Below are 17,663 nucleotides of genomic sequence, written 5' to 3' on the forward strand. Positions count from 1 at the left end.
AAATAAAATCTATATATGGCCATACAAAACTAGTGGAGCTGTAGAAGCAATCAGGGAGTATATATTAAGGATTTCTATTGGAAGTAGATCACAGGCTTAATTCTGGAAATGTAAAAACAAATGAAAAATTTTCACATAGTCAAAACAGATTTTACTGTAGATTTAGAATCCCGACTTCACTCAACAGTTTGAGGAAAACATGCTGATAAAAGATTATTCCCAGCAAATAGGATCTATACCTTTTAAATGCTATGCAGATTGGCTTAGCATTTAACACTGCTAAAATTTAGCTGGAAAACATATTTTTCCTGAAAATACTCAATGGAAACAATCTGTCAAGTGGTAGTAGTCATTATTCATACTTGTGTATGTGCATGCATATATATGTATATGCGCAGAGAGAATGCATGCATATATATGACTACTGGAGACACCCACAATCAAAAATATGTTCACTCTCATACTTTAAGTAATCATGTTGGCCTTTTCCATTCAAAGCCCTCTGTGGATTTACAAATGTGGATTTTTTTTTCTCCCCTCACCTCCACAGGGTCATAAAAGTGGGTTTGCAACGTGAAAAGAAAAGAAAAGAAAAGAAAAGAAAAGAAAAGAAAAGAAAAGAAAAGAAAAGAAAAGAAAAGAAAAGAAAAGAAAAGAAAAGAAAAGAAAAGAAAAGAAAAGAAAAGAAAAGAAAAGAAAAGAAAAGGAAAGGAAAGGAAAGGAAAGGAAAGGAGAAAAAACCCAAACCTTTAAAGGAGTCGTATGAAGAAATCAAATTTAAAGCAAACAAGCAATTTTTGCTGGGAAAACATCACATGGTACGCACAGAGCACGCCAGACTTAAAAACCATTACGTGACTTGCACAAAGGCTGTGAAAAGTCCTCACTCTCACATACTATCTTGCTGAAATATATAATGATGCAAACTAAATGGATACAGAGCCCAACTCTTGAACTTCTTTGGAGCACAAGAACCGCCTCCAGACCATTATCTCAATGACAAATACGTCTGCCTAGGTATCCAATGGTACTTGGGGAAAAGCCCCCCCTAACTTTATGGGGAGAGACAAAAAAAGAGCACAGATCGCCCCTGACTTAAACCAGTTAGGTGGTTTATAACACTTCATATAGTCTGACTTTCCCTTTTCCCTTTTCTGGGTATGAAAGGAAGTTTTTCTGGTGTAAGAGTGTAACTCTTTGAGGTCACTCGCATTTCAGCATGTGTGTAGCATTCCCTGGGTTAACTTACATCACACTGCATGAGAAACAGGCTAACGCAGTTCTAAGGCAAGCTGACTTGGTATAAGCAAGCTGGAAGTACACGATATATCCCCTAAAAGTACTCTGACTCCAGTGTTTTCCATCCCTGGATGGCCCCAAGTTAAATCCCTGGTGCTTTCAAGCTCCTACATTTCACATGTACGGCTTGCTCATTCAAAAGCAGGACCTGAAGTGAAATTTCTTTCAGGTCTATGTTTTAAGTTTCATCTGTCCTTTCATTTGCTTTTGAAAGTAATTTTAGCGAAGCTGCAAAAAGTCAACTCTTGCTCCAGAGAAAGTATCCATGTGAAAGATTTATAGTAATAGAGCTAAGTAATGTTACTATTAGAATGTGCTAGAATAATCAACAAAAGCAGAAATAATCTTGAATATGGACAAGATCTAAGGAACTTACTGGGAATTGCAGAAGACAGCAGGCATATATATTGGTATACGCATACAAGTACATAAATACACAGTTTAATTGTAGCATCCGAAGAACTTACCAGCAAAGCCACGATAACTGCCCAGGTCCACATGCCTACCCCACAGCAAATGGGAGGAAATTCAACCTCCTTAATTGTCGAGTAATTACTTTGCACATCCCCTGTTACGCAGACACACAGACACCTACCACAGCTCAGCAGATGCCAAGCCACTGCTCATCCATGCTCACCGGATTGTACATTTGAGCTCCCTCTTCCAGAAGGGAGGTTGATTTATTCTGCTACTGTGCCTTCACAGGAGAAATAACTAGCTAGCAATGGTTAAAAGCAGATCACAGCCAAGGAAGAAGCCCTAGTCACCCTAGCCAAGCTAAATAGTGCCAGCCTTACTCCTTCTGGCCAGGTGGTTCTCTCCTCTTTCAGTTTTTGAATACCTATTTAAGGGTTTTGGGAGGTCTACCAGTTTCACACTGAAAAGCTTAACACCAAAAAGGGAGAGTGTTCGTCCCTCTGTGCAAGGAGTTATTCTGCTGGGAATGCCAAAACAAAGTAGATCCAGAAAGGCAAGGGTCACTATAAGCAATCAAAACTCAGAAGTCCTCGTTCACATCTGTCTCTCCACCGGGGAGTTCCCTGAAATATGTCTGGGAACAGACAGAGAGTCAGCAAAATTCCTGAGGGCACCCCGGATTGCTATGCCCTCCTGTAATGGTCTTCCTCACCATTTAGGTGCATGCCCATTTTCCTTAAAAACTAGGCACTTCACAGAACTATTATTTAAATCTTAGAGATGGGCATTTAGCAAATGGTAATTGCATTTTCAACAACAATATGCAACCACTTATGAAAAGCCTGCTCTTCCTTATTTCAGATTGGCAAGTCACCACTGAAAAATCTGATAGCAGGAGATTTTCCTTGCGGAAAGTATGGGTTTATTGCTCTAAGTGCATGGCAAAGAGCCAACTTGTACCAGCTGTAAATGCAACGGTTACGCCGCATTGCAAAGTAAGACAAAAATAGCAGAGCACTGCTTTCTGGTGGAGCACCTATAGTAATCGGCACTCATTTTAAAAGTCAGTTTTGAGATAAGACCATAGAAGTGAACTCCCACTGCACTATTGTGTAAGTACACGTGTGCAATTACCAAAATCAATGACTAGCAATTAAAAGTCAGGAAAAAATAACCTTCTAACAGATGCTCTTTCTACTGCTCTGAAGATTTGCAACAAAATGAACCGATGTAACAGCTCTGTTGAGGTATTTGTTTTTCTGTCGCTTTCTCTCTCATTTTGTGGTCACAAGTTTACATCATCTAACTTCTGGAAAAGACATTGGATCCTTTGAAAACCTTTCTCCTTTGTGAGGAAAGAGACAGAAGGAAGAGAACAGAACTGTTTCTCAGGTACTTACCTCTCGATATGACACATCAATTCGTAGAAAAATGTTCTTGTTAGGTCACTGACAATATGATTTAGGAATTTAATTTAGCTAATCCAAGAAAAGTTCAGAATGGGGAAATGGAACTGAGAGAACTTGCAGTGCCGACTGAAAGCCAGACTACTCACATCAGTTGCTGTTTTACTCTTCGTTTCCAAAGACTTACAATTGCCGGGGCTTGACTACACGTACTTCCAGAGCATGGCACACAATACAGATGCACAAACTTTTTCTCAAAAGTTTAAGTCAAATTTTAAAACAACAATAACAAAACCTCAAAACCAAACCAACTCCTCGGAACATACATTTAAATTCCTAAACAGTCACCTGCTTTGCTAAGCATCTGCTTTAAGAATGAAGAAATGGCTTTAGGAACATAATATTCAGGAATTATTTTTTGGAGACTGTATCTTCAGGGATTAAATTTAACACAAAAAAATTAACAAGAATGTCACAGACAGGAACAATTGTGTTTAACGAAGGCAGGATTCCCATCATAGCTCTAAATGTTTTTTCAGCTAAAAAACTAGATGTATAATTGTTTTTGCTGCAAAGATTTAAAATCAGTCACCTCCACCCGATCAGCCCAAGATCAAACATTTCATGCGCCTCTCTGAAAGCTGCATTACAGCTAAGCAAACAGCCTAAGAAGTACATTCAGGAAAACCTTATACCACCTGGCCACATCTGGATGGGTTTCGTTCCCTTTTGCATTCTTTCTTTTAGGTGAGCATCAAACACCACGTTTATGTGAGTGCCCAGGTGTTCACGCACGTGGGCACAGAGAGATACCGGTAACTGAGACCATGAACTTCCACAGATCAAACAGAGAAAGAGATCTCACTCGACTTTCAAAGCATAATGGCATCACACCATATTTTGCAAAATGAAGTACAGAAACTTTCAGCAGAGGAAGTTTCAGTCGTAAAAGCAGGGAGTTTAAACGACGTCTTTGCAATACCTGCCCACGCTGGGCTGCCTCCTTGATCTCCTGAGAACACATCGGCTTGCACGAGGGAATATGTCGGGGTGCAGACGCACAGCTAAAACAATTTCACAGTAGCAATCACATGGACCTACCTGTACCTGCACAGACGGCTCTGTTCTACTGTTTTGATAAATGCATAGAGCGGGCAACTTTCATAAACATCTAAAATCTTAATGGATACTGTTGCTTACCCTTTTGCAGAGTCAGCAGGAGGGTTTACAGATTTCTAAACCAGATAACAATTTTAATGGAAAATACTGTTTCACGAGTGAAGAACTGTCGTTGGAACTATAGCATTTATTCCCTCCCTGAAGAATTATTTCTCTTTTCTGAATTTGGTCATGTGTTCACCCACATCCACACGGTTACACAACACTCCTTTCCCAGAGGCTACCGGGAATTTGCCAGGTGGACGCTAAGCACTGAACAAATGATGATAGAGGAGGTAAAATTAATGTCATAAAGATGTACATACTGCCCAGACAACGCAATTCCTACATGATCAAATATTCTCAGTATGGAAAAGAAAACAAAAAGTGAATGTAAGACTAATTATTCCGTGGCCTGATGGGGACAGTTAAAAAAAAATGGATTGGGTTAGATTAATCATAAGTAATTAGACCAACAGTAAGAGCTCATTCTTTCATTATCTCCTGGTTTGACAGAACAAATCGATTCATTCCTTAACCCTGCAGGATCCTAATAAGATTTATCTAAAAATGGAGCCATGCATCTTTAGTTATCTACACCGTGAAGACACTCAGAAATCAATTGTTGTGGCCGTAAGTGGACACTTCCTTTTTTTTCCCCAAGAAACATAAAAGCGACAGATTAAGATATGTTCAAGCATCACATACCAAATACCTGAACGAACAATGTGGATGGGAGCTCACATGCCGACGAAGAGGTTGAATCTTAGTGGTTAGGGAACACAATCTAAGGTGAAGGAAACCTGCTTCCCACAAAGCAAAAACATCTAGATCGCCGAAAGAAAATCTGCATTTGCAAATCCTTTCTTCAGATTTTACCTGACAGGCACAGCAGGAAGGGGTACAGGAAACAATGCCTTAAAATCTCCTGTACACAGCGTCTTCAGCATCTTCCTACCTTGCATTTTCTGTTCCCTTTGTATGCCTCCCAGATGTAAACTGAATTTTTGTTTTTATGTTGATTATCACAGAATCTATACACAGTATTTATCCTGAGTTCCATTGGAGGATTTTCACAGAGGGATATGAACAAAGCTGCCATGCAATTCTTGGGAAACTATTTTGAAGAGAAAAAGAAAGAACTACAAAAAAATTACTCCTTATATTTGAAGGCAAAATTGCTTGCTTTAAAAAAAAAACCTTAAAATTACACTGATGGAAGCAGTTGTAAAAGACTCTCTTTGGCTAACAGTGACATTTGATATTATATTTAAAAAGAAATAAACTCTTGTCCAAAGCATAAAATATTTGCATATAAACTACCCTTTTTACATGTTTCTTTTACTACAGGAGAATTATACAGAAAATGTATGTAATTGATGTGGCCTCTGTGTCACTTGATACTCAAATGTAGTTTATATCATACATATTTTTTAAGATATTGTGAAATACAAATTTTTAAATTATAATTCATTGTCTCTTTCTTTCCTTAAAAACCTGCAAATTTTAGGTTTTTACATCAAATTAAAGATAGGGATAAACAATCAGCCATAATAAATAAATAAATAAATAAATAAAATTAAAAATTTTAAAGAATCATCATACAGGTCCCACGACAGCATTCAATAATAAAAAACGGTGCATAACCTTTTGAAACATAGGTCTTGTGCTGAAAAAGACTGTGATCAGGTCATTCAAAGTGCAGAAGAATCCCTAATACGTAAGAAGAAATTTTATAATTTAAGACTCCATCCACTATTTTTGCTGTTCAGATAGCACAGACAAACTCGTATGAGAATAATAATGGGGAGCTCTGAAATGGATAGATAGAAGGATGAACGTGGGATGGAAAAGGATTTTTAAAAAAGGAGGAAGTGATGACAGAGATGTGAGGTTTGCACAATGGTGACATGGAGGAAGAGGAAGCAGCACCAGTGGGTGTGATGGGAAAACGATGTGAGGCAAGAGAATATCGTCCTCGTTGAGCCTGAGGCTTTGTCCTGCTGGCACACGGTTACTTTGTAGAGGAGATGTCCCTTAAAGCTGGCACGACTAGACACAGAGCAAAGAGATGAGGGGAAAGCAAAAGGGAAAGGGAAAAGGAAAGGGAGAACCACGGTACTGTAACAGCTAGCTTTTCTGAAGTGAAAATAGTCACGTGTACTGCACATACCCCCTAAATTAATTTACATCCCACTATTGCTTTACCATGCTCTCTTGATTTAAGCTTATTTAATCTTTGTTAGCGAGATGTAGGCCCAACTCTTGATGACATAGCAAATATAAAAATAAGCAGCAATAGATCATGCACGCACATCTTCCGCTAGACGATGGCATTAAACCCAGCAAAAACACTGCATACAGCCCCCACCCCACAAATGAAACTAATATATTCATAGCAGTATCTATGTTTTAAAATATTACTCAGGAAAATTATTTGGCTTAATAAAACAGAAGCATGAAAATCCAGGGAATTATATACACTATAAGCATTAAATGCCCCTTAAGGTAAACATTCAAGAAAAAATGGGACTGTGTACCTATATATATGCTGCATTTGAAATCAGTTTGACTCTAGATAAATCAGTAAACATCACTACTGAATCATGGGCATGGGGAGTGTTTAGTCGTTACTCCTCTACCACATGGATTAAAGGAAAAAAAAAGAAATACCCTCTCAGAATACCATCCTAACACTATTCGTATTAAGACACACTTTTGTGTAGCTCACTTTGAGATCTAGAACCACTTCATAATTTTAAGAAAACATCAGAAAAAAAAATTTTAAATAACATTTTTAAGAGTCGTGTTCTAACGAGATTTTCCAAGATAAATGTTCAAATCTAATTACCGTGTCTACTTATTTCTCTCCCCATCTTCCAGCTGATATGGTGTCCTATGGTAGATATCACCACAGCCTCTAACTGCCATCACACCCAGCTCCAACCTCTTTGTGCTCCACCACTGTGCTACTACGATGCTCTAAGTGTGCCCTGCAAAGCTGTGCCACCTGAAGGAGCTGGCTGAGCCGGTGAGGGTCGAGCAGGGACTCGCACCCTTGGGTGCTCTCTGCCCACTGTCCCCAATGAGGCTTAGAGGCGACAGAGAACCCAGGAGGGGCACAGCTGCAGAGCTAGGAGCAGAGCACTCAACCTCTTTGCAGCCAGAGGTGGAAAGGAAGACAACAACGAACATCAGAGATTTGAAGATGTTCCACTTGTCCTATCAAACTAGGAGGAGGAGTAATGTTTACTAAACTAAACCTAGTAGATGAGTAATGAGCAACTCCAAGATGAGTAATCCTGAAATTCTGGCTGTCAAGTGTCCTATGTTTACTGGCATATATTTTTCTTAAAAGGTTATTGAGACATAGAATGTTCCAGAAGGGTATTCATTCACATTTCACGTGAAGGCAAGCCTGGATCTGAATAGTTATGTTTTAAATTCTCTTTCAAGAAAGCAACCTTCCAAATTATCAGCAAAAATAATTTTCAGAATATTTCCTCCCAGATAAGAGCCTTTCAGGATTAACATTTATTACATTCTAGCACAGTAGGGTTTGTAGTATTGTGCCAAATACAATATACTGAAATTTGTGAGCTTACTTTCTCGATGAAGATTATGATGAATGGATTATCAATCTAGTTTGTATCAATCACTGCACCACCACCATCTCAATTAGAGGAGAGCAGAGCTGGCATTATTTTCAGGTCTTGTTTCAGCAGCATTCAGAGACACAGGAGCTGTAATCCTTGATTTGAAATGACCTCTGTTGCTGAGAGTCTACTGACCACAGCTGGACAAACCTGGACACAGAGTTCATTGCAATCTGAGAGCCAGGTAAAACCTCCTCTGAATAAACTAGTCATTTAACAGGACAGAAGAAGTATTAAGATTGAGAAAGGAGGATGCAATGTTAAAACATCTGTGCTTTGGCTGCGTTTAGGTATTACTAACGTGTTCAGTAAAGGGAGAAAATAAAACAGTAGCTAGTGTATATACCTTGTGAATCCTATCCCTTAGGAGGCTTTCTAAGCGAAGATGTGAAGGTATTCAAAAGATGAAATCATCACAACTTTGTTAAACTGGTCATTTTTCAGGAAAGCCTCAATATTCTCTATATCCACTGTGAAAATTTCAATAGGAAGAAAACTTCTGAAAATAAACCTCACTGATGCGTCCTTTTGAATGCTGTTATTTGGGCAACATAAAGCTGAGACAACTATTCTCAAAAAGCCCAATAAATATGATACCGTCAATACAAATGGAAAAGATACAGCAGAGCCTATGTGCACTTTCTAGCTAGCTCGCTGGAGAGAAATCTGTTTCACCTTCCTGCTAGAGACATTGCTGTGCAACCAGCCTTGAAGAAAAGAAAAAGGGCTGCTATATTCTTTTGCTCCTTGCATCCAATTAGAAGAACAGTTTTTTTGAAAAAGGAGAGAAGTCCTTACCTCCCCTCTTTTCCTTAAATCAGAGATTTGCATACAAAAGCACTTGAGTATTTGTACTGCAGTACATCTGGCAATTATCTTACAAGAGAAAGCATTCGTTCTAGCCAATTGCCACAGGCTTGGCATTACTGAGAGAAGTAGAAAGCATTTGAATGCACAGAAGAAAAGGGATATTCCAGCTTTCTACCAGCTACCTTGAACATACTTCACGTTTAATTTCACCCTGTTGCCACAGGCACTGTGTTGTTATGACAGCTGATCTGCCACTGAATAGCTGTAAAGGAAAATCAACAAAGGATCGCTTCAGCGATTTTCAGTGCAATTTATTGGAGCTTGTATCTTGCGGCTGCTGCCGCCTGTCGGGGTAATGACACATGATGGGTGATTAAAGTGCAAGTCCCTAAATCAAAGCTGTGCCAATGGTCTGAAGAGGCAGAAAACAGCGTTCAGACCCTGTTCCTTTCTCATAGTGGGAGGAGTTCATTAGGAAAAAACCAGGCTCTTTTACTAACAAGGGAAAGGACTTGTGTCTAGGGAGAATTTTCAGGTTTCCAACATTTAACGTAGCTTTCTTACAGCATCTTTTAGACTGTGCGTTTACTGAAAATAAGTAAGTAATTAAAACAGAGAGTGTTACAATCCATTGTCACCAATTCGGAATTTAAACTGAGCTGTACGGTAGTTTGTTCACATCCTCAGATTTAACACAGTTTTTGCCTTCGTTTGCCAAGAAATAGGTGGTGAAAGACAGAGCTGCCCATCACGAGGGTAAGGGCAGAGGTAGGCAAGGGCAGCTCCCCAGTTCATGAGAAAGGACACTTTGGGATACAAGGGTAGTTTCAGTTCACTGAAATTATTTTTGATTTTCTTTCCCTTTCCCTTACTCTTTCATTCTGAGGAGAGATGCAAGCAATCCAGCTCGAGATTTTTACCAATTTTGGCCAAATTTGTCCATTGGACAAAACCGCACTCTACCTGAGATACCCACAAGACAAGTATGAAGAAGGAAATAAATGAAAAAGCCCTTTGTTTGAAGATGCCAGAATGTCAGGAGAGGGAAACAGTAAAACAGAGTATATAATCAGACCAAGGGACTTTTTGGTGGGTTTTTTGCCACAGAAAACACTATTTACAGACCATGGGACTGTGAAAAAATGGAGCAAAGACAGATTAAGAGATATCAAAATAATGGGGCTCAGGTGAATTTGACATAGTATTATTGTTGTTCTTCCTATAAGCATTTTTTGAAGGTGTTAGAGAGGATGATTTTTATCTTCCTTTACAACACACTATAGACAATCTATCTTTGCAAACACAGAACAGGCACGCCACCCCTACTGACATCTTGCAGGCTATAGGCATTTTTAATGAGAAATTGGAGATGAACAAAAGGCTAACATCTACATATAAATGCCACTCTTTTCATACACAATGAAAAGGAGCAATCGGACAGATCTTGACATTCCTACATTCTCGACAAGGAATTATTTTCCTAAAGATTAAAATGAGTATTCAGAGGCACCCCGGTGAGCAGAGCACAGTGAGTTCTCCATCACAGTTTGCTGGTTTTCCTGCAGGGGTTGCAGCAAAGCAAACTCATCGGACTGGCCACATGGGAAGAGTGCCTTCATCCTGCCCAGATAAAGTTTCAAGGAGGAAGCCAGGCATAGACTTCTATCCATTTTAATAAATGCATGCTGCAGTGCTTCAGCCATACGGTGGAACAACTCTTAGCCAGCAGTGGAGGAAACAGCTTCACTAGATTCAGAATCTCCCTTCATAAGCATCTTTTGGGTTTATTTGTGTTTATAACTACTATTATCTTTTATTTCTTTTGCAGTAATAGCCAGGTAGGTGATCGGGGTCTCTTTGTTCCATGAGTTGTCTGAAGATGGAGAGAAACGAATCCTGCCTGGCAGAGGTGGTGGTCGATGTGGACGAGAGGCACTGTAAGGGAGGCAGAGGCAGCAGAGGCAGAAGGCGGTGAATTATGACAGCCAAGACCCAGGGTGGCTGCAGGAACAGGGCACTGGACTCATTTTTACACTGTGACCAGGTTCCCTTTCCCAAACAGCCTCTTCTTCTGTTATTCCACCAGCTCTTGTCATGATAACAATTTTAAAAGTTTTTTTTAAAAGATGTTTAAGTGGTGAAACTTAGCTTTAAAAGTATTAGCTGGGATTAGCATGTTCCTGCTGGAAGGCGGTACGAGTCTGACTGATGGCTTTAGATTTATGTATTAAACACATATAATGCAAATAGTTAAGAAGCATATTCGAGAGGGAAGTGAATGAAGCAATTCTGTTTCCTTGGGAGACAGGATTTGTTGGAAATGTTTTGGTGATCAGATTAAAACTTCTCAGGCTTCACAGTGACACGAAAATCAGTGATAGATTTAAGAAGGGGCAGGGCTAACATGACTGCCTCCGACAGATTATTTACACAGGAACATACATACCTTAATGAAAGCTTGCTTTTCAGGAGGAAATTTTTTCACAATACCATTCTACTATGTTATATATAGCCCCTAAAGTGGAATTAGGAAATGTGACGTTTATTCAGATGAAGGCAGGCAGGCAGTCCATTTTAAGCAGACATCTCTTCCCTTGTGACTCCCAGGCAACCTTTAAATACTTTTAGTTCTTTCCTTCATGTTAAAGGCTCATTATCCTTTATAGAAATTCTTTAGAAGTCTTCTCATCCCAAGCACCAGGAGTCATTTCTCAAGACAGCGCTAGATTCCATATTCCAGATCTTTCGCAAAATTTTCTAATACTGTATGCCTTAGTGAATAAGGCATTCGAGAACTACTTATCCTTGCTTCAGAAGAAGAGAAAAAATCACCGATCATGATTTTTATGTCCATTCCTTGAAAAGAAAGGGAGAAGGATAATAGCTGCTAAGTGAAGATTCTCTGCTTTCACGGCTGCCATTCTAGCCCTGCGGTTCTTGATTCAGCATCGACTCTGGCAGCTCTTTCTTCTCACATTTCTGTTAGTATTCCTGAAGCCTCTTTCTTTTCCTCTCATCTTTTTTCTTTGTACTCCCTCTTCATACAATCTCCCTTCAACCAAGAAGTTGGACCAGCTTCTCTGACGTGAAGGTGTCACGCAACAAACACTGAGGCACTAAATAAATGTGTATCTGGGACTACTACCAACTTCCTTCTTAGCATTAAGAGTCTGGTTAAGCAAGACAAGTTGGTTTATCGCTTCAGCTAGCTTTTCACTAAGAAAAAGTCTGTCAATTTTAGATGTAGCAAGTCATGGAAGCGTATTAGGTCAATATTTATTCTGTCCATTCCTGAACTACCAAAACAAAAATTTGTCTACCCTCTTTTGACATCAAAGGTCAACCGCTTTTCTGTTTAGATACAGGTGTCACTGGAAATTCTGGAAGAGTAAAGCATCTAGTCTCATTTAAGAGATTTGTCACAGGATCTATGAAAGGCAAAAATTTATCCAGCAATATTACTGACAGAGTAGGTGGAAACTTTTGTCAACATGGAGAAGAATCACCTATGCATAAAAGGTGGGGTTTTTTTAAGTTTGCAGTGATGCTATCAGTGGTTAGCATCTGCATACATGAGGTATCTGGGGTACAAGGGACAGTTAAGAAGTGAAGGAGGTGGCTGTAAAGGGACTGCTGCCATGTCTGTCTTCCTGAAAGGCAGTCTAGTTTCACGATCAGTGACTAAATCCATCTAAGCCACTCCACTTTTTTCTCATGGACAACCCACACATTGACTGAAGGAAGGAGGGAAGGCAATTTGTCACAAGGAAGCCACAACAAAGTGTGTTGATGCTAATCTTTTTTTATGTTTTGGAAGGCTATTTCTTACTTACCAACTCTGTCAAGGAGAAGCAACTGCCTAGGTCAGGTCTCACCTTCTGCCTCTGAGTAAGAAGGCATTTAGGGCCCCGTTGTGGAGCAGGATCAACTAATTAAGAACATTGTGAATTTAATGAAGGAAGCCCAAGGTTTTTATCTAGTAGCAGGGCTATACCTGAGGATTACAGTCCAGAAACAGGCTTGTGGGGGAGAAAGAAAAGGAGTCGGAATAACCACAGAGAAAAAGAAAACAATGAATGACAAGATACAGTACCAGAGAGAATAAAGACAAGTGCAGACCCTCACTTCGGAGTCACTCCACCCGACCAGGCGCAAGTATAATGTACCATAACCACACCACCAGAACAGTGCATCCAGCTATTCCTGCAGCCCATCATGGCATACTTCCCCAAAGCAGTTTGTCCTTAATCTGTGCTTGATTAAAGCTAGAGTTGTGCCTCTTCTACACACGCACCAACACGCTAATGGCGTTTGCTCTACCAGCCGTGCTGGGAGCAGGACGTGTGTTAGTGTGGATGTGAGGGTGTACAGACGTGCTTGCCTGCTATCTCAGAGCCGGAGGGGTTTTCATTAGATTCAAACACCAACTGACTCTCCAGGGAAGCTCCTGCTCTTATTTGATAAGAGATGCTCTTTTATCACACATGAAACTGCATGCAGTGATCAGACAGGCAGTGTGCATAGCTGCCAACCAGAGGAAAGCTGTTTTTCTGTAGCATATTACAGCAGTGCATTGCTACTACTGTTGAAGACTGGCCCAAAAATGGTCAGTTATGGAAACCACAGAAGTTGGAACTTCTACTGATCCACAGAAAAAGTATGCAATTAATATACTTGCTTGAGAGGTTAGGATATCATGTTGTTTTTTAGAAGATGAAGCCACTATGGTAAATCAGAGTGGAGAGGACATCTGAGGTTCTGGGGCTTGCAAATCTAACAAAGTTGACAGCCTTCCTTTCAAAGAACTTAGTTATTCATTCCTTGATATTACAACAAACAAGGCACCTAAACCTAAACATTAACGGTCTAAAGTACAGCTCTCCAATGGAGAATAAGTGGGATTTTCCATCCTTTCAGAAAAAAAATAAATCTTTTTACTTTCAACAGCAAACCTTTTTCAAGCTAATTGACATCTCAGAACTTCAAAGAACTCAGTCAGTCTTCAAAAATCCTACAAACATGAAAGTGCATGGCTTGGTGACCTCCTTCAATACTGGTCTAATAGGTCATCCAGAAACATTTGGCATGCTGAAGTGTCAATAGCCTCTTTTTTCTCTAGTGAGAAATTATATTACCTCTACAGCTTCCCCCCCACCGCAATATTTCCTTTATATTTTCAGCTGCGTTCCTGTTTGAAAGAGTTCTAGCTAACATGCACCTAAAAACTAGATTACTTTTGTTTCTTGTGCCTAGAAAGTACAGATAGGTTGAGGTTGCGCAAGCACTTCAGATTCAACAGAATTAGATGCATTTTCTGGAATTTACCTGCCAGTGGCTGAGTCAAAATGACTACTGTGGCTGTATCTATAGTATCTTATAGTATGTTATAGAATCTTGTGGTATCTACTGTAATTGTATCTATAATATCTGTCTATGGTATCTTGAGAATTGGTTAAGGGATTTTTTAATCCATATGTTCTTCAACTTTTGAGATTTGTAACAGTTGCCGTGGATATTTCTCTTTAGTGAACATTTTTTTACCCTTGACGAAAGAATTTTCTTACTTCCCCTTCATTACTCAGCCATAGCTCATGGACATGATACAAATTTTTGAAATGAGATGTTAATCCTTTCCATCTTTAAGTGCCCTTTTCTAAACAATGTTTTTTATTAACCACACTAACTTCCAGGTGCTACCACTTGCAGCTGAACACCAGCATTAAATTAAACCCAACAAAACCAACCTCCCTCCTCCCTCCCCACCTCCCCTCTCTCCAAACTAAGGATGCAGTAGACAAGCCTTTTTCACTCAACGGTAATATCTGGATCACAGAGAAGTATTTTAGTTCTTACTTTTAACAGTGAGGTACATGGACTTGCTGACGTCTGCTCCCACATCATTGCTGACCTTGCAGAGGTAGTATCCACTGTCTTCTTCCAGCACATGTTTAATCAGCAAGGAGCCATTTGTGAGAAGCTGGATACGACCGTTCAATGCAATCGGCTGGAACTGAGGAACCCCGGCACCTAAAGCAGGACCCCCATGGAAATAGGTTAGTTAGTTAGGAAGGAAAGCATCTTGTTTTTTTTAAAATAAGGCAGAAACTATAGCTTCCTGTTGTTAGAGCCTCAATGCAATTAAAATATGAATTAATTCTGACATCATCAGAACAAATGGAATGGTTCTTTGCCAAAACTGAATTCATTAAATGGGAAGAAGAAAGACTTTTGGAATGTAATAGCAGCAACAATTTGCCCATGTTAAAGGTAAAGGGGCAAAAGGAGCACGACACAGGAGTGGAAGAACCAGAAAGGGGGAGAGAGAAAATGAAGATTTTCAGACCGCTCATGGGTAAAAAGGCACATTTGTTGTACATTTAGAGGCTGATAAATTATTGACAATTACAGCTGAACAGCCATACAAGTATGCATCCCTCATGCGTACACCAAATGAATTTCTTATGACTAAGAGGGATGTCTGTTGTAGCAAACGTGGCATACTCAAGGGACCTCTAGGTCCTTGTTTACGAAACTCTGGGTAACATGGAAAACCACATCAGTGATTGTGTTGCTTCTCCCCTCCTGCAGCTGACTGACCGATGATACGTAAAATCCCTGTTCTGCCATGTTTGCACCCAGTATTTATTTGGACTGTTAAAAAAAAAAAATAAAAAGAAAGAAAGAAACAAAAAATTCAGACCACTAATCAGGCATGAGGTGCCATGTTCGGCAGTAACGTAAAAATGGAAGGGCCATAAAAAGACAGAAAGCCAAAGATTTCTGTATCATCTTTGGTTTTAAGAAAGAGCCTACTTTTCCTTGGAAATAAGATACTGGGTGATTTAGGGAATAAGGAACAGGATACTCCAGAGGCCCACCACAAGTTCAGGTTCCTCCAGCATTAGGGGCTTTCTAAATGTATAGTAAGATATGGTTCTTGTAACAAAGGGTTTTACAACCTACTTTGGCAGCAGGAGACGGGATTTTTCAGGGAAATCATAAGGTAGTCTTCAACGGAATTCTCTTATACCACTTTCTGTACACGAAGTTAATCTCTGTCAGTATTAATTACTGTATGCAGTTGGCTGAATCAGCCCAGAAGGAAATACGATGAATAAATATTATGGGGAATGATTTAGTATAAAATAGCAAGCTCTAACATCCTATGAATACAACATCTAGAATATTAAAAAAGCCCATGCATACTAAAAATCATTCTAGTCCTAGAAGAATTTGCTTCGGGGACTTTCAGTTACACCGGAGGTCTGGTGGCCGATACTGTGAACCTGGTAATGTTAAAGGGATGATATTTTCACAAAAATCGGTTGCCATCATTGATTTTTCAACTATTTTAGTCACATGCATATCCCACTTCCCCCTTTGTCTATTTTTTTTTCTTTAATAAGGAATTTTTCCTGTCATTTAGTTGGAAGGTGCATTTATGCTTCACTAACTCTACCTGTCTGCAATTGATTGCCCAAGTAGACAGATGCAAGCACTCACTTCTTATATTTCTTTGAAAAATTCTGGGGACAATTTGGTGTTTACAGAAGGGAGAGGGCTGATACTGCCGATGACAGCTACAAGTGGCTAAAATTTTGCGTAACAGTTTGCAAAGGCTTCTTACTCTTCACATGCGATGTTACTGCAGTGACGGCAGCTTATCACACACAACTGCATGAATGAAGCTGCAAGAGGACTACGTGTTCATGAATCACAGAATCACAGACTGGTTGAGGTTGGAAGGGACCTCGGTAGGTCGTGTGGTCCAATCTTTTTGCTCGAGCAAGGCCACCTAAAGCTGGTTGCCCAGGACCATGTTCAGATGGCTTTTGAATATCTCCAAGGATGAGACTTTCTGGACAACCTGTGCCACTGCTCAGTCAACTTCACAGTACAAAAGTGTTTCCTTATACTCAGACAGAACAATCCTGTGTTTCAGTGTGTGCCCATTGCCTCTTTAAGTCTGAAGGACTTAAACCAACAGATTCTTGCTGATCATAGGGTGTCTGTATTGATCACTGTCACTATTCTTTAGAGACAGCAAGTCCATTCCCACTACCTGTCTATTCTGATGTACAAAAAAATGAACCCTCTTTTTCCATTTTACACTGACATGAAAAGCCAGTGACGCTAACTTACCTTCAGGTGTACAGATGCCCTTTCTGCTCGGTTGTGGTGCCTACAGATGAGCTATGATCTGATTGCTTTACTCCTGCTGGCCTCACCTCAGTGATTATTTCAGAATTTGGCACAAACCTCGCTCACAAACCGATTAGATGATGTATCTTTTTAAAGGAAGATGGAGCATATATCTTATAGTCCTGTACAGCACCCTAGTTAGACTACGTATTGAAATTGCAGTCATCCATTAGCAAAATGCAGGCTATTGTAAAACTACTGACCTTGTCACCCAGAGTTATTTTGGCCAAAAAATGAAACTGCAGTTTGATGGCTTTGCCTACATTGCATATATACTAATTCTTTGACTTAAAAACTTCTGAGCTGTTAATGGAAAACCTTTAAAACAGTTACTTGATGGTAGAGTGTCACTAAAATCAAAACACTATCCTTTTCTCCTTTATTAAGACGAGCTGCTTATCTCTTCACAGTTAATTACAACTCAGCTAGCTTGGCTTGACCTCCTCCTTCAGCACGCAAACACAACAAAACAGAATTACTTCTTTGTGACCTACAGTCATAATTAAAAATTCATACACCATAGAGATTAATGGAATTTGGAGCTCTGCACCCTTCTTACCACAAACCAGAATTTATCAATAAAAGCAAAAATAGTCTTTAATATGAACGTTTCTCATCACCCTTTTTCTTTAAATATAATTTAGACCAAGATCGTAAGGAAACCAAAAATGACATGGCGCATTACATAAGGATGTCTTCTCAACAGCACTTAGGT

At 39.6% G+C, this 17,663-nt stretch overlaps 1 protein-coding gene across 1 annotated transcript in view; it reads right to left on the reverse strand.

The window, feature by feature from the left end:
• LOC104165819 (Down syndrome cell adhesion molecule-like) overlaps positions 1 to 17,663 on the reverse strand; it is a gene marked incomplete at both ends in the record, with an annotated part of 91,480 nt that overhangs the window by 23,953 nt on the left and 49,864 nt on the right. Inside the window, one exon of the mRNA XM_009705571.1 lies at positions 14,600 to 14,773. Coding sequence (XP_009703873.1) covers positions 14,600 to 14,773 — 174 coding nt within the window. The remainder of the gene's footprint in view (positions 1 to 14,599; positions 14,774 to 17,663) is intronic.

This window comes from Cariama cristata, unplaced genomic scaffold, assembly GCF_000690535.1.
Source record: "Cariama cristata isolate BGI_N322 unplaced genomic scaffold, ASM69053v1 scaffold468, whole genome shotgun sequence".
In the NCBI taxonomy this organism is placed as follows: domain Eukaryota; kingdom Metazoa; phylum Chordata; class Aves; order Cariamiformes; family Cariamidae; genus Cariama; species Cariama cristata.